The 22335-nt window shown below is 54.5% G+C and overlaps 1 protein-coding gene across 7 annotated transcripts in view; it reads left to right on the forward strand.

The window, feature by feature from the left end:
* Positions 1-22335, forward strand: part of DHRS3 (dehydrogenase/reductase 3) — a 37519-nt gene that overhangs the window by 7159 nt on the left and 8025 nt on the right. For all 7 annotated transcript variants that reach the window (XM_036121217.2, XM_036121213.2, XM_078073783.1 and 4 more), the window contains one exon: positions 21853-21996. In XM_036121217.2, coding sequence (XP_035977110.1) covers positions 21895-21996 — 102 coding nt within the window. In that variant the 5' untranslated portion in view covers positions 21853-21894. The remainder of the gene's footprint in view (positions 1-21852; positions 21997-22335) is intronic.

Below are 22335 nucleotides of genomic sequence, written 5' to 3' on the forward strand. Positions count from 1 at the left end.
ATTAGAAGAGGCTTGCCTGGTTGTTGCCTTCAAAAGACACAATCTAAAAATACATCAAGTATATAAGATATTTGAAAGGAAACATTTGAAACCTATTATTCAGATGAACCGTGAAGGTCAGGAAATATTAAAGCCCAATGAAAAGGAAAGAGTGGAATCTGTTTAGACACTAGCATTCTCAGATGGACATGTGTCCACGGCAGGACCAGTGCGGGAGGGATTTGAGCTCCAAAAATCCGAGTACTCTGGATTCGCAAAAAGAGAGTGCCAAATACCAGAACGGGTTCGCCTATGAGTGGTGGGTGGGAACTCATTCATTCATTCATCCATTCACTCGTTCATTCACTCAACAAACGGCACTGGGGATACAGTAATGAGCAGACAAAAATCCCTAGCCATGTAAACAGCGGACAGTTTAGGGAGGAGGACAGACAGATAATAAACAAGAGACATAAAATGGAGAGCACATGAGGTCGTATTAAGTGCTACTGGGAAACCCAAGGAGGCAAAGCAGACCAAGAGAACCTAGTGGGAAAGGCGGGAGTAGCAGCATTCCAGGCAGGCCAGGGGTGGGGGTGGTGCAAGGCAGGGGGTGGGGAGCAGGGCGGGGCAGGTGGGGATCAATCTCACGAACTGGCTTTGGCTTTGAAGCTGAGTGAAGCTGGGGGCAGCTGGAGGGTTTTGAGCAGAGAAGTCCGCCAGGTCCTGATCTGTTCTTCCCGATGCCTCCGGCAAGGAATGCTAAGCAGCTTGAGGGGGACCTGGCTCTGGGTAATTGTGACTCGGTCAGATGGGTCCATCGATTCAGCGAGCTAGGCCTTGGAGCTCCCGCAGGCAAGCACATAAACGAGGTTCCCTCCCAGTGGCACTTAACGGTCTGTGATGACTGTTTCTAGGTTGCCAGCCCCTGATGCTTTGGAAAGATGAACCAACTCCAGCAAGATGACTTTAATGGTAATAAAGATTAACTCCCCCCACCCCCACCCCCCCAAAATAAAATAAAAGCAAATGTATTGGTGCCCAGAGTGAAGGAGACACTTTTCTGTTCCACTTGGTCGAAGGACTTCTGGAGCACTGTGGTCAGTATTGGTCAACACTTTGAGAGAGTCCTTGAGCCTCTGGAGGGTGTCCAGGAAGCGGGCTCAGGATGACAAGGACTAGAAGCCATGGCTGAGGTTGGATGGCAAATCCATGGGTGTTTAGTTGACGACTTCAGCGACCTGGTCCAGGTGGGATGGTGGGTCGCACCAGGCAGTGGGGAGAGCTCGGGGGTGGGGGCTGGGCTCCTGCCCCAGGAATGCCTGCCTGCCCTCTGGAGCCTTCTGCAACCCAGCGGGCTGCTCTTTAAGTGAGTATGCCGTGGATTCCTGCAACGGGGAGGTTAGGTTCTGGGTGACCACCTGGGTCCCTTCCACCCTTTAGGGTCCATGCATCCTTGTTAGCAGGGTAACCTCAGTGAGGACAGTGACCCAGGCAGGGGCCGGAGGAGAAGATACCAGCATCCATCAACCAAGGCCCAAAAGAGGACAGCTCTTCTCCACATGACCTCCCCAATGGCCTTCAGAGGTTCTGTCATTCCTTCCAAAACCTGGGGTTTTTCAGGGTGTTGGAGAGAGGACGGGAGGGTGCGGGGCAGGCCCCCATTCACATCCTTCACACCGACCTTGAGTCATAACTCAGACCCTGCGACACCCTAACTGGATGCTGAGGGCCTCCTTGGGCTCCTGGTGGTCCCGGTGACTGCCATCTGCAGCTGGGTGACTGTTGTACTAAGGTGACAGGTACTGTCCCCCCACATGACTGTGACACCGTATGTGACAGTGGTACTGTCCCCCACATCACTGTAATAGTCTTCATGACAGTTCAGTGCTTTTTCACACCCACTGTCTTGCCCGTGCCCAGAGTCAGGTGTGATCAGCCATCCCCATTTGTCAGATTCGGGTTAAGTGAGTAGCCCCGGATGCTTGGCCAAAGGCAGGCTTTGAATTATTCCTAGCTTAGAAACGAGGCCCTTTGCCGTGAGGACCGATCATCTCAGCCTGGCCCCGCCTGCCCCAGTCAGGGTTACAGAGGGGTGGAGAGACAAGGTGTTCAATAGTAGGGACCAGTACACAGAGGGTTCTGAACAGAGGACTGATAAGCTGTACCGGAGTCAACAGGATGGGCTGGGGATGGAGTGAGTTCGTGTCCCCTTTACAAAAGTAGTTTTTTAAGCACCGAGTAACAGTATTTGCATACAATGAATGGGATGCTTGCCAAAGGGTTAAGGTAGTCAGTGGTTATCAGGGTTTGCTTTCAACAACCAACTGATAAGCAGGAAAACAACACAGTTGTACTTCATTTGGATGACCAGGGTAACACCTCAAATATGCAAGGAGCTAGATTTGCAGGAAGAGTGAATGCTAGCAACTTCCAGTTAATCCTGAGGCTACCCAGCTGGATCCTCCCAAGTGACCCAGAGCTTTGATGGTACAGAGAAGGGAGCAATCACTGTATTAGGGGAAATCTTAGAAGACTTCTTGAAGGAAGTGGCAACTGAGGGATTTGTAGTAAGTCTTAATCTTTTGCTGTTTGTAGAACCCTTTGAGGACCTGAAGAAAGTATAAACCCCGTCCTAAGAATACATGATACACATTTTTTAAACTTCTGTGGGGTCCTTGGATGCCCCTGATGCCTATCCCAGCCACGGGTTAAGAAGTTTGGTGCTAGATCTAATCACAATCCATCTAAGTTCCTCAGGCTTGGATTCCTGTGGAGGACTAGAGCTCATAGCACAGTCAGGGGCCCCTCTGGGGTCCTGTGACCCAGAAGCCAGAGCCAAGCCCAGGTGGACAACACAGATTTGTGGCCTGGTGGTGCTTAATGCCAACAAGAGTCACCCGAAACGGGCCACCCGGCCCAAGCCTTTCTGACTCGATTGACCATCCCCTGCTTTGGGGAACGCAATGTTGAATTCCCTTTTCAGTGGCCTTTCAGGGAAGTGGCTAGAAAAGCATTCTGATCGTGAATGATATGATCACTTTGTCCACATCTGAAACATACTCCTGGGGAGTTGTTTACAGGTCATGGTCTCCTATCTGTATGCCTCATTCTACAGGCCTTTGGCCCATCTGGGCCCCAGCAGCCCCCCAGGCAGGCCCCAATACCATTTGAGGTTCTAGGACCCAGTTTTCAGACTGGGTTCCAGAGCATCTGAGGGGTTCCAAGAAGGTGGAACCACATGGGAGGTGGAGAAAATAGGGTTCGGAGGGGCCCCCAACCTCCATTTAACTAGATCAGCTTCACTTCTGTTTAATACTTTTGAATTCCCATAAAATTCTTGTGTGCATTTTGAAAGAATGCCATTACTTTAAAGAAAAAACATAGCTTAAAAATAGCTGTTCCAGGAAATGCTCAGGACACCCCCCTCTCCCCAGTTGATCCTCACTTGGGTGTGTCGCATGTCATCTCAATAGGTCCTCAATCTTTGGCTCTTTTTTTTTAAGATTTTGTTTATTTATTTGTCAGAAAGAGCACAAACAGGGGGAGCGGCAGGCAGAGGGAGAAGCTGGCTCTCTGCTGAGCAAGGAGCCCAATGCGGGACTCAATCCTAGGACCCTGGGATCATGACTTGAGCCGAAGACAGATGCTTAACCAACTGAGCTACCCAGGCGTCCCCTCAATCTCTGGCTCTTTACTCCAAGGTGAGGAAGCTTATGCACTGACAGGTCCTCATCTGAGCCGGTTCCTTTGCCCTACAGGAGAGAGACCCCCACCACTCCCACCCCAGGCGCCTGGAACCCCGGGCCCTGCTCAGCCCTCAGCCAGGGCCCCTCCACCACCACTAGGGCATCCGTGAGCTAGAAACCCTAATTTCTCAACCAGGATTGAGACGGCCTCCCAAATTCAGCATCCAGCCCTGAAGGCATGTGATTTGGTCACCCCAGCCCCAGAGCCCAGGACTGATCCACGGGCTGTGTCCCAGCCATGTCACAGCTGCTATGGCGTTTTGAGAGGGAGAGGCCAGCCTACTGGCCACAGCACTCATGCATAAATTTAATCCCATAAATACCACTCATGTACTATTTAATCCCATAAATACCTAGGGGGCCTCTCAGCAAACTGCTGTGTGACCTCAGACAAGGGACTTTATGTTTCTGGGCTTCAGTTCCCCCATCTGAAAAATGAGGGTGTGATGATTCAGTGAAGTAACAGGTGTAAACCTCCTAGTCCGTCATTTGCACAAAATGGGAATGGGGAGTCAGGGACTGGGGGCAGTGGGGGGGGGATACAGTGGACACTCCCCAACCGTGGCTGTCTACTTTTTGCTTATGGAACCAGGTCCTCAGCTGGGCACAGGGGGCAAAAGACAAAGAACTTGCTGGTCGGATCTGTTCTGGTTCTGAGATTCCCCAGGAGGGTGGAGATTCCACCCACGCCACAGAAACCCTCGGCGATTTTAGCTCTTGACCCTTTCTAGAGATAGTGGGAGGGAATCTCTCTTCCCACAGAGAGGGCTCAAAGCCTGGTGTTTTCCCTCCTACTTGAGGCCTCCAGTCCTGTTGAGATAGCTGGTAACGACCATCCCTTTTCTCATGAGCAGGGGCTGGTCCAGTGCAGGCCCTTCTGTGGCTGAAGAATAGAGGGTGCCAAGGGCTGGGCCTCTGCTCTGCTCCCGGCTGCCCACTCCCCTGCAAACCACCCCGCTTCCCCTCCATGGGTATATTAGTCATCTTCATCTCTGCATCCAAGTAACTCAATTGGTCAGGGGTGGGCGGTGGTGAGGCCAAAGGCGCATGTTACCATGACAACTCAGCTCTGCAGCTGCTGGTGGCCAGGTGTCTTCTCCGAAAGACTGTAAGACCCTCTGGGAGCAGGGGACAGGTCTTCTTTCTCACCAGGTGCCCTCAGCACCCCGGCACACTACCAGGCACAAGGCAGGTGCTTAATAAATGTTGGTTGCCTGGGCAACGGCATGACCCACCCATCCTACTAGTGAGAGCCTGTGTTTACTGAGGACCTGCTGGGCCCAGGGGCCATTCTGAGCACTGCAGATGTAATAAAGTCATTAGCTCCCCACAGTGAGCGGCAGCCTTGGTACTGTTACCATCCTCTCTCCACTGGTCAGGACTCGGGGGGTCAGTAACCTGAGATCACACAGCTAGCGAGCGACCAAGCAGGATTTAAACCCAGGGTGTCCTCTTGAACCAGGGAGTTTTGGTGTCTCTTCATTAATCGTTCTGTGGAACAGAACAGGTCTGTGGACAGCCCCTAGCAGACTCTGTGCCGGGTGCCTTTGGCAGCCAGGGTGTCTAAATGGATCAAACCACCATAACTACAGCTTTCCTGATGGTGGGGCTGGAGGTATCCTTCAGGTTGGTTTGTTGGCTCTTGTGACCAAAATGTCTATGGGTCGGTCTACTTCCGGGCATTGCTTTAGGGGCCCAAACAGTGGTGTCAGGATTTGGTCTCTCTTTGGCCTCTTTGGTCCTCTGCCACGGGGCTGCTCACGTCTGCCCCTTGCTGCCTTAAATACCGCCCCCCTCAGCTCCCAGTGCAGGGGCTAGACCCGTATCTTCTGCTCCAGCAATTCCAGGAGGGGACTTGAGTCTCCCTGGCTGTGAGGGTTGAGCCTGAAGCAGTCACTCGTGATGGGTCACAGGCCTGTTTCGGAGTCAGGGGTGGACCAGCCCTGGCCAAGTCACAGTGTTTGAGAGTGGGGAAGTGAGCTCCTGTTGGGGCAGTGGGACTGCTGTTACCAGGAGCAAGGGCCTTGGGAGCAGATGTCCAGGACTCCTTGTGGAAGGACCAATCCAGTCCTTCTCAAGTGGAAACTTCCAGGAGATCCAGGCCCACCTGTTAGCCAGTCCTCCCAAGTCTGGTCCTGCAGGCCTTATCAGGCCATTTACAGACACTTAGGGGCTAAAAGGACAAAATGCTTCTTTCAGGGTTGAGCGGAAACCTCCTTGCCCTCAGGGAGTTTGTAGTTCCCAAAGAGGCAAAATGAGCAGCCAGTCAAGGTGGCCTAGCAAGTTGTCAAGAGACTCTTTGTGACCTTCTCTAGCAGCTTTAAGGACACTATGATAGGAAAGGAAAGGAAGCCCCTTTACTGGGTCACTGTTCATAGTGGTGTTTTCCTGGGTGTGAGGAGCCAGTTCTCCCTCCTTTCTGGCTACGGGCAGGTGAGCCGAAGGGAGCCCATACTGGGCCCTTCCAGGGCGGGAAGAAGAGTCTCTGGGGCCCTAGAGACTCGAACTCCCAGGACCAGGGTCCTTTGAGAGCCCAGCCAGCCAGCAAAGCCGGCTCCAACCCTCGAAGGCAGGTCAGCCCGGGGAGCTGGGGCCGGCGTGACCACAAAGGGCAGCACGACCTTCCTGCAGGCAGGCCAGCAGTCCTGCCAGGCACGCCCATATGACATCAGGCCACCCTTGGCTCCCACACCCCGTGTCCTCACTTCCCCCTTGGCACAGAGGGGCTCCTGCCTTACCTCTCCAGGCCACTTCCCTGTGAACACAGAGCAGAGCGGGTGGGGTCCTCCAGGCCCGCTAGGAACAGAGTGGGCTGGGACCCCAAGTGCCCTCGAAGGCCCCCTACCCCTTGGCTGGCAGACCCATTGTCCTGTTTGGGGGGCCATCTCTTGAGCCTTTGTGTTGGGAGGGGGGGTGTGCATGTGTTTGCCCGCACACACACGCACCCGTGCTTATTGAGCATGCACACCCACATCCATTTGTTTTTCTTGCTCAAGAGGCCAGTATAGAATAGTTGCTCAGATTTTAAGCTCGGAAACCAATGAACCAAAGGTCATACGTTGGCTCTTCCATGTCCGTTGCTGAGGGACCCTGGGCAAGCTTCTAGACCTGTCTGAACCTCAGTTTTCTCATCTGTAAAATGAGGACTCAGGGAGATAATGTATAGAGAGTCCTGAGCACAAAATGAGTGCTCAGGACGTGCTGGTCACGGTGGTAAGGCTATCAATCCTGTTTGACTATTCACTCCCACCCGTCCCGTGCTCTCTCTACAAAAGCATTTCTTTTTGACTGGTTTATTTTATTTTATTTTTAAAAATTTATTTATTTATTAGAGAGAGAGAGAGAACCCGCATGACAGGAGGCCTGGGGGGGGGGGGAGGACAGAAGGGGAGGGAGACAAACGGACTCCCCGCTTAGCACGGAGCCTGATGTGGGGCTCGATCCCACAATCTCATGACCCTGAGATCAAGACCTGAACCGGACATTTAAACGACGGAGCTAGCTACCCAGGTGCCCCTGTGACAGGTTTGTTTTAAGTAATGCTGACAGGTGAGCTGGGGAGGGGCTGCTGTGCCGCTGGGAGCCCACAGACTGGGGCAGACAGATGGAGTTTCAGTCCCAGCCTCTCTGGCCGGTGGCCTTGGCCAAGCCCCTCCACCTCTCCATAGGAGCTTCCTGTGGGTGCTCTAACATTGCCGCACCCTCAGTGACTTGAGACAGCATGCATTTATGCTCTTCCAGCTCTGGAGGTCAGAAGTCCGACACGGGTCCCACTGGGCTAAAGTCAAGGGGTCACGGTTGCCTTCCTTCTGGAGGCTCTAGGGGAGAATCCATATCCTTGCCCTTTCAGGTTCCAGAGGCACCTGTGTCCCTTGGCTCATGGCCCCTTCCTCCATCTTCAAAGCCAGCAGCTTCCATGCTCACATCTTCCCTTTATTCCCCTCTTCTGTCCCCCTTGTCCAGGTTTCGGGCCCCTTGTAATTATACTGGGCCCGCCTGGATAATCCGGGATAACCTTTCTATTTTAAAGTGAGTTGATTAGCAAATTTAATTCCATCTGCAACCCTAATCCTCCTTTCCCACGTCAAGTAACACATTCACAACTTCTGGGGATTAGGACCGGGTGTCCCCGGGAAGCTTTCTCATCCACAAAGTGACAGTGCTAATCCCAACCTCCCTCCCGGGGCCTTTGGTAGGATTCCAGGAGATGGTCCAACATGCTGGGCAGGGGCTCAGAAAATGCCGGTTGCCCCTGCCCAGAGCACCTGCTGAATACAAAGCTCTGTTCCAAGTGCCCCCCCAGAGTCACCAGGGATGGAAGATGTCACAGTTCCCGCCACAGAGTGGCCGGCATTGTGACTAGGGCAGGCTGTGGCCTAAGGTTTGCCCTTGGAGAGCAAAACAGAAACAGGGGACTTTTATTGACCCTGCACTGGGTGGGCAACTGCTCCACGGGAGAGAATACTCTGGGTCAACCCGGAAGGCTTCCTACTGGGAATAGATTTGACAGGAGGGCAGGACATATGTAGGGGGCTCTCCCAGGTCACAGGGACCCGGTGGGCATCACAAGGAAAAAACACAGGTCTGGGTCCCAGCCTCAGTCTAGCTGGGGAAATGGACCAGTGGCCTGGGCTTTCCAACCAATGTCTGACTTTGCTGTCCGCGCAGTTCTTCCTACACATGAAGTGACTTACAGGGACAATCTGGTTTGCTCCTCAGAGTAACCCTATGAGGTAGGAACTATTCCTGTCCCCATTTTTAAAATGAGAAAACTCAGGCTCAGAGAGGCTAAGTACTCACTTCACGTCACACAGCACCCATAGTCATGGGATTGGAAGCCACGTGGTCTGGCTTCTGGGGAAGGAAGGCTGGCGGTGGCCAGGCCGGGGGTCTCAGGGGAGGCACTGAGGAGGATGAGGTGGAGACCACAGAAAGAAAATACCCCAGGCAAAGGGGAAGAGCGTGGCCTGGCTGGAAGGGAAGTGTGAGGAGGGTGGTGGTAGGTGGGCAGGGCAACCCCTCACAGCACTTAGTGGCCACGGAGCGTGGTTGGGACTTGATGGGGAGAGTACTGGGGTGCCACAGAAGGGTTTCTACACGGTGCAGGACCAGACTGGGTTCCTGGAAGGTGAGGGGAGGCTGGTTTTCTGGAAGAATTCTCCACTTTGTGCTAGGCTGGTGCTGAGGGGAAACCCCTCCTGGCCCAGCTTCCTGGGCCACGCAAGGCCCATGCGGGTTTGCTCCCAGCATCCACGCCTGTGCAGGATGTGTCGGCCAGACCGATTCCCGCTGCAGTGTCCACTGCTTCCCTGAATCCCCCAGCCCTCCGGGCCCAGATCCCCAGCCTGATAGCATGACGCCAGGCAGCCAGCAGGGTCAACTCCATGGCGTTTGACCTTCATCCAGCAGAGATTAAACCAATTCCTAATTAACAGCCTGTAGGATAGATAGTTACCTTGGCACAGCTTGCAAGTAATTTAAAGCTTGTCCTCAGGAGACCGGGCCATAAATCATGCTTAATTAGCCCGAGGTCTTCCTGGGACACACCAGCTGTGTGTTATTGGGCACACGAGCTCAGGGACCTCCGAATGTCTGGTTGAGATAGGAAGGGGATGCTGAAAGAGATACCCCAGTGAAAAAAATCTGCCTTTTCCTTCCCAAAACAACAGCTATATTCTCACCTCTACCAGCAGCTCCTACAAGTCTTGCCAGGGTTGGTTTCTCAGCTTAGCCACTCCTGGCCAGGGCCTTGACATTTCCAGGACCTCAGTGCCCCATCTGTAAGATGGGCCAATAGCTCAGGTCCAAAGCCCCTTGAGGACTTGCTTAAATGTGTGGGTGAAATTAAGAGAGAAAAAAAAAAGAACAAAAAAAAAGGACTTTGGAGATTTGGGATTTGGGAACTGAGGCTGAGGGGTGACGGCATTGGGTACCCCTGGGTATTGCTATCGAGCACCCTCTGTGGAATGGCCCCGCCCGGCTTCCTGGTGTGGCGCCTGTGCGGACACTCAGGGCCCCACGCTCAGGAGGGTCCTGCACTTCTGAATGTCCCGCTGTTGCTGTCTTAAAATCCTCAATAATTTTTAAACTAGGGGCCCTGCGTTGATATTTTGCACAGGGCCCCACAAATGATGTGACCGCTCCTTGTGATAGCCATGATTTCATTCATTCATTCACATGACCATACCAGGTGCTGGGAATTCATCCTGAGAGCCTACATTCTAGAATGTGTGTGTTGGGGGAGCAAAGAACTAACTGTTAAAATTTCGGACAATGACAAGATGCTGTCAAGACCATAAAACAGGGTGATGGGAGGGAGAGAGATTTAAATATTAACTTCAGTGACAGGGAAGCTGGTGTTAAGCTGTGCTTTGCTACGTTCCTGGGGTCCTTTTTAAACATCTGTGGTCATTTCTAGTTTCCCCCAACCCCCACAAGGACTTGAATTTGTGGAGTCCAAGTAGGGGAGCCAGTGTGGGGGCTCCTTGGGCCCAGGGGACTGTTTACTCATATATCCCCACGGCTCCCACCACTCACAGTAAACCCAGAAGGCAAGTTTGGTAGGTGGGTGAGGAGAGGCCCTGCCTCAGTTTCTCTGGGAGTCTCCAAGTTCTGCGTCGGGCCCCTGCGTCTGAGGCTGCTAGCCAGCCCCTGCAGCCTGGTGAGGGTTTCTTGTACTTTTGACCTTCCCACCCCAGCACAGGGAGGCCAGTTTCGATTCTCCCCACTTCCCCAGAGGGAGATGGTGAAGCCCAGAGATGCCAAGTGACTCATCCAAAAGTCACACAGCAAATCCACTCCAGAGCACAGTGCCGCCTGCGGGCCCCAGCCAGGCTGCCTTCCATTCCCAAGGGCATGCCGTCCAGGGCTGTTCTGGGAGCTCCCCGGAATAAACCGGGGTCCCCTGCTCGGGGGAGGTGGGGAGTGGCTGCGGGGCAGCCATCCCACCGGCTGGCATCTGCTGACACCTGGAGGAAGGGCCTCTGCACCCCAGCACTTCTGCTTCCATGAAGAGGGATGAACTTCCCAGAAAGCCGCACAAAAAGGCAGGCATTTCCCCAATCTGTTGGGCAGAGAGCCCAAAGCTGACCCCAGAGGCCCAGCCCTCGGTTTGGGAGGCCCCCTGGGGAGGCAGGGGATGGGGTCCCCAGCGGAGAGGCTGACCCCAGCTGGGTGGAAGCTGCCACCCCCATTCCCCCCCCCCCCCCCCCCCCCCCCCGCCCCGGGATGCTCGGGAGGAGGGAGGCTGCGCTCCAGCTGGGCCGGTGCCTGCCAGGGGGGCGGCGGAGGGTTCACGCTGCGGCCAGCAGACTGGCTGCGTGTTGCAATGTCTGGTGGCGTTTGCAGCATCCTGTCCGTGTGTGCAGCTGGGGTAGGCTCAGGCCGGCGCGGAGGAGCGTGTGTGGCGCGCAGGCCTCGCGGCCTGGAGCCTGCTGGCACCTTGCATCTCATTTACAGCGCCGGGTTCAGCCTCGGGCCAGCGGCGCCCCTGACGTCACCGCGTTTGTTTACCCCTCGGCCGCGGGGAGGAAGCGCAGGCGGTCCCTGCGACTGGAGGGGCACCCCTTCCACCCCCCCCCCCCCCCCCCGTCGGCGACCCGACCCCAACCCGGCCTCCTCCCCGCCTCCCCCCCCACCCCGCCCCATACGCGCACCCAACCCCTATCCCCAACCCGGCCCTCCTCCCCACCAACCCCCTCCCCATCAGTACCCCAGATCTGCACCCCAACCTGGCCCTCCTCCCCAACTGCCCCCCACCCAGCCCCAACCGCGCCCCCACCCCTATCCCCAACCTGGCCCTCCTCCCCAACTCCCTTACCCCCTCTCCATCCGTGCCCCCCCACCCACACCCCAACCCAGCCCAACCTGGTCCCCACACCCTAGCCCAACCACGCTCCGGACACCTTCCAGACGCCCCTCCTCACCCTCCTTACCTCCGGGACCATAGCCCTGCCCCACCCCCTCCACATCTACCTCCCACTCCTCTCCCCTACCCTTTCCCTTCCTTTTCCTTCCGCCAAATGGGATCCGGGCCCAATCCCCACCCAGGACTCCAGCCCAGCCCCATCCCACCCCCTCCCTGGACCCCCGCGGGCCCCCACCCTCCGCCCGCCCCTGGGCCCACTTTCAGAGACTTCCTGGAGCCTCCTGCCAGACCCGCTGAGGTTTCGCCCGGCGGCTCCTCCTGCCACCCCCTCACCCCATCATGTGAGCGCAGACTTGCCTCCCAAGTCTGCCTCCCAGCTCGGAGCCTGCTGCAGGGGCCCATTAGCTGGGGTGGGGGGGCAGGGGTGTGGTGGCCGGCGCTTTGTTATTGGAACTGGTGTGTTTACCAGTGCCCTAGGTGGGTAGCTGGCCTGCTTGGCTGGCATCCAGGCACCCTCTTCCTGGGGAGGCTGCCCTTGCCACCTGGAACTGTTCCCTCACTCACCGCCACCCCTCCCCCTCACTTTGCTTAAGCGGAGTGTTCTTGGAGTAGAAGGGACCTGGGGATCCAAGTCAGGATCTTTCTCTTCCTCCATACCTGGGGCTTGCCAAAGCCAACCTTTCCTGGAGAGGGAGGCTCAGGGGCTCAGGGCATGACAACCGTTCTAACATTTGCTCAGGCCAAACCCTTTGGGGGCCTCTTGGAACCCCTCTTCCTCTGGCAGCGCAGTCCTGCACCCCTCCTCTTCCATGGGCTCTACCCAACTGCCCCAGGTGGGGTCCTCCATCTAGCTCATCTGACACCTGCCCACTCCGCCCCCCTCCTCTGCTCTGGTTCCCACCCTCATTCCAAACCCCCAGTCCAGCAGTCAGAACTGGTTCCAAAGTCCAAGTCAGAGGCTGTCATCTCTGGTCACAACCCTCTGAAGGGCTTCTCTTCTCACTGGGAATAGAATTCACAGGCCCCCACACCCCTCCCAGCTACAGTCCCCAACTTCATGTCTCCCACTCAGCTCTGCCCCTGGACTTCCCCCAACATCCTGAGCTCATTCCCACCCCAGGGCCTTTGCACTAGCTGTTCCCTCTGCCTGGAATATTCTTTCCCCAGATGTCTGCATCGTTCCCTCCTTCACTTCCCTCAGGTCTGCCCAGATGTTACCCTACCAGAGAGAGTTTCTGTGTCCCCTGCTTCCTACCCCATGATCATTCCATCCAGCCCCCCTACAAAGCTTCCTGTTCCTCCCATGCACTTTCAGTCGCCTTTATACATGTTACATAGTCAGTTTGTTCCTGTGTTCATTGTCCCCGTCTTCACCATACACACATGAAAACAAACGCCAGGAGAGTGCGATGAATTTATGTCCTGCTTCCAACACTGCCTGGCGCGTAGTCACTGCTCAGTAATCCCCCTTGAACGTGTGAGTGCGTGAGTGCGTGAGTCAGGACAGGGAGCAGTGAAGAAGCTTGGCTTTGGGGTCTAGGTTGAAGCGTTGCTTTGAAACTTGTGGTCGTGCAGCCTGCGTGAGTTACTTGGTCTGAGCTTCATCCATGCACTGCCCTTCTGGTCCCATCTCTCGGGCTGGTGCCACTGAAGATGGACACCGTGCTATAGAGTGGCCTGTAACCGCTGGCTCTCCTTGCCCCCCACCTTCCCAGTCCCTGCACCTCAAGGTTAGGTGGTGTTCTCTACCAGGAGGTCCAGAGGGAGGGACTGAGGCAAAGGTCATGGGGCTTCAGCTAACACCTCTGGCTCGAGTTTGCCCACCCCCAGGTTTTGCCAAGTGTGGTCTAAGGGTAGACAGAAGGGGGTGGAGCCCTTGGGCCAGGCTCATAGGCTGTGAATGTTGTGAAAAGGAGCATCAGCTCTTGAGTTTCTGACTGGAAGGGAAAAGTTGTCTGCTCTTCTGTAGAGTCGGCCTTTGAGGTAGTTTCCCTGGAGGGTTTTCCCAGTGGTCCTGGAACCAGAAAGATTCACACCCTGGGATGAGATGGGGACTCCCAGTTGTCACATTTGGTTTCCGAATAGTTGCTGAAGACATGGCTCTTGGCAGGTGGGAAGTATGGGGTGGAGGGGGGGCGCCCTCTATCCTCAGGGACATAAGACTTCCGTCATGGAGGGTGATGTGTGTCCCAGGGACTGGGAGAGATCTGGAAAGTAAAAAAGCAAGGACGTGCACAAGAATGTTATGGCATCTTTATTCATAACTGCCAAAACTTGCCCCCGAGATGCCCTCCAGTAGGCGAATGGATAAATAAATGGAAACATTCAAACAATGAGATATTATTCAGCACTGAGAAGAACTGAGCTATCAAGCCATGAAGAGACATGGAGGCACCCTAAATGCATATTACTAAGTGAAAGAAGCCAATCTGAAAAGGCTCTATATACTGTGATTGATTCCAACTATATGACATTCTGGAAAAGGCCAAACTACGGAGACCTTAAAAGGGTCAGTTGTTGCCAGGGGTTGGAAAGAGGGAAGGATGAACAGGTGGAGCACAGAGGATTCTGAGGGCAGTTGAAACTGTTCTGTATGAGACTGCAGTGGTGGATAAGATGTCATTATACATTTGTCCAAACCCCCAGAATGTACACCACCAGCAGCGAGCCCTAATGTCAACTATGGACCCTGGGTGATTGGGATGTGTCGGTGCGGGCTCATCGGCTGTAACAAGTCTACCACTCTGGGAGGGGCTGTTGGTAATGGGAGGCTGTGCAGGAGTGGGTGCGGGGGGTAAATCTCTGTATCTTTTGCTCAATTTTGCTATGAACCTAAAACTGCTCTAAAAAAAAAAATCCTCCAATGGCCGCATATTATCTATGGATCAGACACATGTTCTTGGTCCTCGTGGCCAAGGGCACTGTGTAGTTGGACTCTACCTCCACCCGTCCGTGCTACCATCCTTTCCTGGGGGCTCCATTCCACCAGCCCCAAGGTGGCTTAGACTCCCTCCTTCATTTCTCCAGGACCACACTTCTGTGGCTGCTGCCTGGGAGGAGTCTCCTCTTTTCTCTGTGTGTCTCTCTTCTGTCTCTTATAAGGACACCTGTCATTAGATTTTAGGGTCCACCCTAATCCAGGGTGATCTCATCTCAAGATCCTTAATTAATTACATCTGCAAAGACACTTTTTCCAAATGCATGGGTATCGGGGATCAGGAATCGGACGTATCTTCTTGGGGGACGCAAGTCAAGCTGTTAACACACCCACAGGGCAGCTGTGAGCACTCCATCTCGAGTGCCTGGGACAGGCACAGTCCCTCCCTCCTAGAGCTGTCAGAGGACTAGGTGAGAGACTGCAGCAGGTGTCCTGCATGACGCTCATAGTTATCCCAGCCATGCCCAAGGGCCAGTCCCAGGCGGCACGTTGGAGGGAGGAAGTCTCTGTCCAGCTCCGGGCTGTGGTCAGGGACTCGCAGGAGGACAGTGCTGCCTGATCTCATTGGTGGAGCTCCGTAATAGTCCCCTCCAACAGCGAGCCAGTGGGAGCCAGAACCTTCTCGGCAGGCCGGAACAGGGAACGAAGGCAGCGCGAGCCTGTCCTGCCTGTCACTCGGGCAGCTCGGCAGTGCAGGCACAGGAAGGGGGAGCCGCCTCCAGCCCAAGTGCCTAGCAAAGAGGCCCGGTGCTTTTGCCACCTCTGACCCGCTGGGGTCAGGCATCGGTGGTAGGACATGAATAATGAACCTAAGGCAGCGTACGGACAGGGATGTGTGGAGTGTGGAAACGGGGCTCCTGGAAGGGAAGGTGGAAAGGTTAGAAAGTCCAGAATGTCTCGAGGAGACATCCCATCACTGTCATTGATTTTGAAGTGTTGTCTTTGGAAGAAGGACTGGTAGGCTGGTGGCGTGTGTGGGGGGACCGGCTGGTACTCCCAATGGGTGGGAGCTAGAGGCAGAAACTGGGGTTCATTCCTAGAGAAAAAGCTTCTGTCCTGGAGAAGAAAGGGCTAAGGATCCAGAGCGCTAGCATTCAAACTTTATTTTATTTTTAGCAACAGAATCTTTGTAGAAATGGCTGTTCCAGAAAACTAATAAAAGTGCCCCAACTGGGGCGCCTGGGTGGCTCAGTCGTTAAGCGTCTGCCTTCAGCTCAGGTCATGATCTCAGGGTCCTGGCATCAAGCCCCGCATCGGGTTCCCTGCCCAGTGGGGAGTCTGCTTCTCCCTCTTGCTCTGACCCTCTCCCCTGCTTGTGCTCTCCTTACTCTGTCTCTCAAATGAATAAATTAAAAAATCTTAAAAAAAAAAAAAGTGCCACTGCTCTTGGGGCACCTGGGTGGTGCAGTCGGTTAAGCGCCCGCCCGACTCTTGGTTTCCGCTCAGGTCCTGATCTCAGGGTCGTGGGGTCCCGCCCTGTGTTGGGCTCCACACTCACCAGGGAGTCTGCTTAAGACTCTCCCTCCCTCCCCTGCACCAAAATAAATAAATAAATAAATCTTTTCTTTAAAAACGTGCCCCTGCTCTGGATGGCCAGTGGGAAGGGGCTGGGACCCTGTCTACAAGCCTCCCACCCCTCAACAGCCCTCGGGGCTCCTCACTAGATCCCCCAGGGTTCCCAGAGCTCAGCATAAAAACCTCTCCTGGGAAACCTTCCTACAGGGCGCCCTGCAGCCCACTCTGAGGTTGGACAGTATTGACGATGGTCTCCACCTTCGTGGGCCAGGGGTGTGGACAAAGGAGTGTCTTCTAAGTCAGCTGGAAGGATGGAAATAGAGGGGTCTCTAAGATCCTGTGGTTCTGCCCCAGTTAAGGCTGCGGCTAGAAACAAGGCAGCGGAGTCCCGGTTCCAGTCTTCCAGGCAGCTGTCACCCCGTGACTCCATTTTTATGGGGGGGTAGTGGGATCTTCTGCGAGCAAGGGGGGGGCCTATTTCTGTTCTTGGATTAATACAAAGAAGAATAGCCAGCATTTATCATGTCCTTTCTGCATCTTCCAAGCCACCCTTTGAAATGAATAACCTTAATTTATAGAGAGGCTCCATGGGTTTGCTAAGTTCGTGTGACTCCTGAGTGGTAGATCAGAGAATGGAGCCCAGCCAGTCTGGCTCCTGAGCCTGTGTTCTAGGCCATTCTACTCAAAAGGTAGGGGATCTCTTTTTGGAAATGGACAGGACTATGATAGAAGGGGAAACTCAAAATTCAACTTACACTGGAAAGTACGCATCCACGCTCTCAGCATTACCTGCCCACACCCCTGCACACCGCTCACCCGCCCCTTCCTGGGCACACTGAATTTTGGTGTTTGCTCGTTCTCATCTGTCCACAAGGCTGGATTCTTATTAATGTCCTCCCACTGGAGGTGCTCAGAGTGGAGGAGAGCTGTGCACCCTCCAAATCGTGACCCTCCCCCCCGCCGCCCTGCCATGGTTTGTGGTCTCTCGGGGGTATTTTCTTCCTTCTGAGAAGCCAACTCAGCACCACTTTGCTCCAAGACATGGAGCCCATGAGACATGAGCTGTTCTGCTAAAGACCTTCCCAGGGACTTGGATCTTTCCGGGGCTGCCAATTATAAACAGATGCTCCTCCTGGGACCCACCCAGAGACCACCCAGCTCACGTCACTGGGGGAGGGGGGCGGGGGGAACTGTGCTCTGCAGCTGAGCTCCAGCAATGAATGCCAAGTCCAGGCACTCATGCAAGCCCCTTTGGGCAAAGAAGGCCAGGCTGTGTGGAGTAGAGTCACCCACTGTTCTCTGGTCAGCAGATTTTTCTAGAGACCTCCCCGGGCCAACGCCGTTTGACAGTGTTAGTTGACTTTTACTCTGTGGCAGGCCCATGCTGGGTACTAAGGTTACAAGAAAGGATAGGCTTCCCCAGAGGACCTTGCAAGCTTGTGGGGAAGGCAGGGGTATCCACGAACGAAGGTTAGTATTGGCAGCTGGGAATGTGAGTCCCGAGTCACACTGCACCACTGCTCATAAGTGGTGTGACCTTGGGCGAGTCATTTTACCCGCCTGAGCCTCCCCTGAACAGAATAACTCTACCCACTCATGGAATAGTAAGGATGAAAGGAAAAAAACCCATGGATGTTCCCAGCCCACGGAAAGCGCTCACTAGATGTTAGCTGCTATATAATGGGCATTGCTATTGTAGGGAGGACGGAAGGAGTAACCAGAGAAGCTTCAGACCTGAGGGGGCATTCAAGCAGGGTTCTGTGGGATGAACAGGAGTCCACAGTAGCCTTGGCATTTAAAACAGAGAAAAACAGCCTGTGCTGGGCACTAGGTAGGGTCACAGGGAACTCAGAATGAGTGAGATTTATTCCCTGCCCTCCCAGAGACAGGATCTAAAAGGGAGATGGTGACGACAGTGCACTTGGGGCCAAGTGCAGTGTGTGAGGCGTGGGCGTAAACCCTAACTGTGGGGCCTCTGGGAGTTTCCTCGCTCATTCACACAACGATGGGGAGAGAGATCCAAATAGACAGCCACCTCACGATGGAGGGGAGCTCCCGAGAGGCAGCGCCTGGGGGCTGGGGAAGCAAGCAGGGCTGGGACCCGCAGTGCTGAGTTACCTGTGTGTGAAGGAGCTGTTTGGGGGATGACCTGTGCGGAAGTTTTTCTTCTGCCTTCCTTTTTTAAGATCATAAATAATGGTCACCGTCCTTTAGAGACAGTTTCTCAGTACACCCAGGCATAAAGAAGCAAACCACAATCAGCCACGATCCCACCTGAGATAACCCCTGCTCTTACTTAGCCTGGCAACTTCCATTAACCTGTTAGGCTTTCAGGGGCGCCTGGGTGGCTCATTCGGTTAAGCATCTGCCTCTTGATTTCAGCTCAGGTCATGATCTCAGGGGCGTGGGATCGAGCCCCACATCTGTCTCCCTGCTCAGCGAGGGGGTTGGGGTGGGGAGTCTGCTTGCTTATCCCTCTCCCTCTGCCCCTCCCCCCCCACTCTCTCTCTCTCTCTCTCTCAAATAAATAAATAAATAAAATCTTTAAAAAAAAAAAAAAACCTGTTAAGTTTTTAGAGTTGAGATTATCCTATATGGACAAGACTGCAGTCTTTTTTCCCCAGCGTTAGATCCCTCAGCATTTTCCCGCGTCGTGAACACTCGTCATTCTAACGGCTGCAGGTGAGGATATATCAAGAGGCTGTGCTGATTTTCTCAGCTCTTTGTCTCCAGGAGGCAATGGCTTTTCTCCTACTGGGAGAGAGTGAATGCTGGTGAGAAACCTCGGTTCAAATCCCAGCTCTGTCCCTCAGTTGCTGTGCGACCTCAGACAAGTTTCTTAGCCTCTCTGGGCCGCAGTTTCGTCATCTGTACAATGGGCATAACATGGCCACCTCATCAATCCCCAAACTTAAATGAAGTTCTCCCCACTTACTCTTTACCCCACTCGCCATAATTTGTGTCCGACGGTTTTCTCGCCCAGTCACTGCCTTCCCTCGCTGGAACACTGGCTCCCTGAGGCAGACAGTGTGGGCCCACCGCCCCTGGGAGGCTGGAGGTCTTGCTCCCCTTCCCTGCACGTAGGCCAGCCACGCAGCCCGAAGGACGGGAGCTAACTGTTCCCCCCAGAGGGGCAGGGAGGCCGCAGATGTGAAGCCACCCTGAGCCCTTACTTTACAAATCTGCCCCCTCCTCAGGCTGCTCACCTCACGCTCCTCAGACCCCTGCCGCCTGCCTGCCCGTCCTCTCCTCTCCCTCGTTCTGGCGCTGGGTGGGACTCTTGTCTTGTCGGCTGCCCAGGTCACCCGCAGGTGACCCTGGGCAGGGACCACAAGGGCAGGCCTGCTGGGCTGAACCTGCCGGTTCCCTGCTCAGTGCCTCTGGGTCCTCAGAGGGGTCCGGGCAGGGGATCGGAGGAGGAGAAGCCAGGAAGGGACAGTGGCAGGAGCAGCTCCAACTGTTCGTCCCTTCAGCTCTCTCCCGCACCTCCCATCCCTGGAGGACCAGCCCCGGGCCACCCAGCAAGGCACGCACGCATGGGCCTGAGCCTCATTTTCACCTGAGACTGACCGCTTGCCCCCCTTCAAGGGTCCGATCTTCTGACTTACTCTTTATCTCACAGCTCAGCCCCAGGACTGTTTTGAGACGCTGGGGAAATCTGGATCTCACTGAATCTTGGTCCAAGCAGACTCTGTGTTGAAGGTTCTGGGACCCTAAATGGCTCAGTCAAGGAAGATGGGATGGTCTCAGCCTTAAACCTCCTCCCAGCCCATCCCACCTGTGGCCCCGAACATTCACTCAGCAAACAGCACATGCGTTCCTGGGCACTGGAATACGAAAATGAACAAGCCAGACTTGAGGCCCGCACGGGGCTCCCAGCCCAGTGGGCTTGGGGTGAGGCGGGCAGAAAGCAAACCTGTCCCAGTGCCCAGGCAGAGGTGGGGACTCTGAGCACAGAGTATGAAGAAGCCAGCCCCCCACGGCATCCTCAACAGACCCCGAAAAGGAAATGGTCAAACCTGGGGGTCCTGCCTGGGTGTATCCCCTGCCCATGGTAGACGAGGGGACCCAGCTTTCATTTTACCCCCTTACTCCAGCCCCTTTCCCTCTTCAGGGTGTTCTTCCAGCCACGTAGAGAGTCCTGGCCTCCCTGGTTTCCTGGCTGCTGGTTTTCTGGGCAGACCAGGGGTAGGGGGATTTATACTCTACCCTCCTTGCCCCATCTGAGAACTGGGGGGTCAGGAGCCCCTGGGCCCTTTGTGCCCCTTCTGCTGGAATCCCCCGCACACCTGTTTATGCCGAAAAGCAACCTAAGGTTCCCAGAGTGAAGGGCACCCTATCCGTGCCGCTGCTCCAGACCTTCTGAGGTGATCACTTGTTCTCCTAGGACCCCTTAGTTGTTTCTAGAGGAAGAAAATATGCAGTTGGACATGTAATTTCTTCCTTTCCCTCGTTTCACACACTGGGTTTCATGTTGAGTTTTATTTTTCAAGGAGGAATTCCTTTTTTTTTTAAGATTTTATTTATTTGAGAAAGACAGAGAGTGAGCATAAGTAGGAGGAGGGACAGAGGGACAGAGGGAGATGGAAAGAGAGAAGCAGACTTCCCGCTGAGCAGGGAGCCTGACTTGGGGCTTGATCCCAGGACCCTGGGATCATGACCTGAGCTGAAGGCAGACACTTAACCAACTAAGCCACCCAGGCGCCCTTCAAGGAGGAATTTCATTGATAATTTTAGAAAGAAAGAAGAAACAAAAATAGAAACCCATTAGACTAATCCCCAGGAAAACCTCATCTCTTCCCTTTTTTTTTTTTTGAGATTTTATTTATTTATTTCAGATAGAGAGAGGAGGGGCATTGGAGGAGGGAGAGGGACAAGCAGACTCCGTGCTGAGTGCAAGCCAATGTGGGGCTCTATCTCTCGACCCCAAGATCATGACCCGAGCCCAAATCAAGAGTTGGATGCTTAACTGACTGAGCCACCCAGGCTCCCCTCTTCCTTTTTCTGATGCCTCCCGGGCCCCCTCTATCCCTCTGCGCCGAGGATTCTTAGTTCCCCATCTTCAGGCCCTTTTACCAAGAGGGGCCTCTCTCTCATGTCATGGGGAAGTAGGTGGGTTGTTCCTGCTTAGGTCAAGGCTGAGAATTAGCCAGGCTTCTCTTCTGAGCCTTTTATGGCCAGCCATTCATAAATTTGTCCCACCCCATTAGGAATCCATTTATCGGCCCTACCAGGGTCTCCTCCTGGTGTGGCGGGTCCCACATTCATTACCGGTGGGGGCAGCAGCATCTCCTGCTCAGTGGAAGCCTGGTGACTCTCCTCATGCCCTCCTTCCCAGTGGGCCTGCAGCGAGGTGGGGAGCCCCATTTCGCCTCTGTGGGCCTCACGGCCAGGACCTTCCAGTCCCTCCTGGTGGCTGGTGCTCATAAACCTGGCTCTAGCTCTAATGTTCCTGAGAGCATTCCAGAACACTGTAGAGAAGGAGTTTTGCTGTGGCTTCTGGAATCGAGCTGGCAGAGGGCGTCCTATGGAAAGCAACGTCTAAGAGGGACTTGTAAATAACACATCAATCGATCGGTCATAAATGGGCTCAGAAACTACTTGTTCATTTCAGAATAGGCTTTATCCCTTTAGAAAAGCCTGTTGTCCATGTGCTTTGCATACGCTCTTTGGATGCAATCAGGGAGGCCAGTTACTTCACTTGCCAATTACTCGGGCAGATTGCTGAATTTCTGATGCCAATCACTGAATCACAACAGCTTACCCAATGACCACTTATCAGTTCTGTCATCCTCTCCTTCCAGATCGTTCTCTGGGGCCGGACTGAGAAATGCCTGAAGGAGACGATGGAGGAGATTCGGCAGATGGGCACCGAGTGCCACTACTTCATCTGCGACGTGGGCAACCGGGAGGAGGTGTACCAGACGGCCAAAGCTGTCCGGGAGAAGGTAAGTGGCCTAGAAGGGTCTGTCTGCACCCTTCTAGCTCGGCTACACCCAGGAGAATGCCAGCCAAAGAGATCAATCACACCTGGCCTGGGAAAGAGCATTGCTCATGGCAGAATGGCTGTTTCCGGGGCATCTTTGGGGACTCTCCTGGGAAGCCGGCCCCTGCTGTGTGTGCGTGAGTGTGTGTGTGCATGTGAGTGCTATTCGGGGCAGGGATAAGGGGTGTGGGTTGATTGCATAACAGGAGTGATCACCTGTTGTCCTCTTTGGAAGTTTAGACCTTGTGAGTTTCTGTCCTAGAGCTTGGGGGGCAAATGTCCCATTGCTCTCTAGGGCTCT

Source organism: Halichoerus grypus, chromosome 5, assembly GCF_964656455.1.
Source record: "Halichoerus grypus chromosome 5, mHalGry1.hap1.1, whole genome shotgun sequence".
Lineage (NCBI taxonomy): Eukaryota > Metazoa > Chordata > Mammalia > Carnivora > Phocidae > Halichoerus > Halichoerus grypus.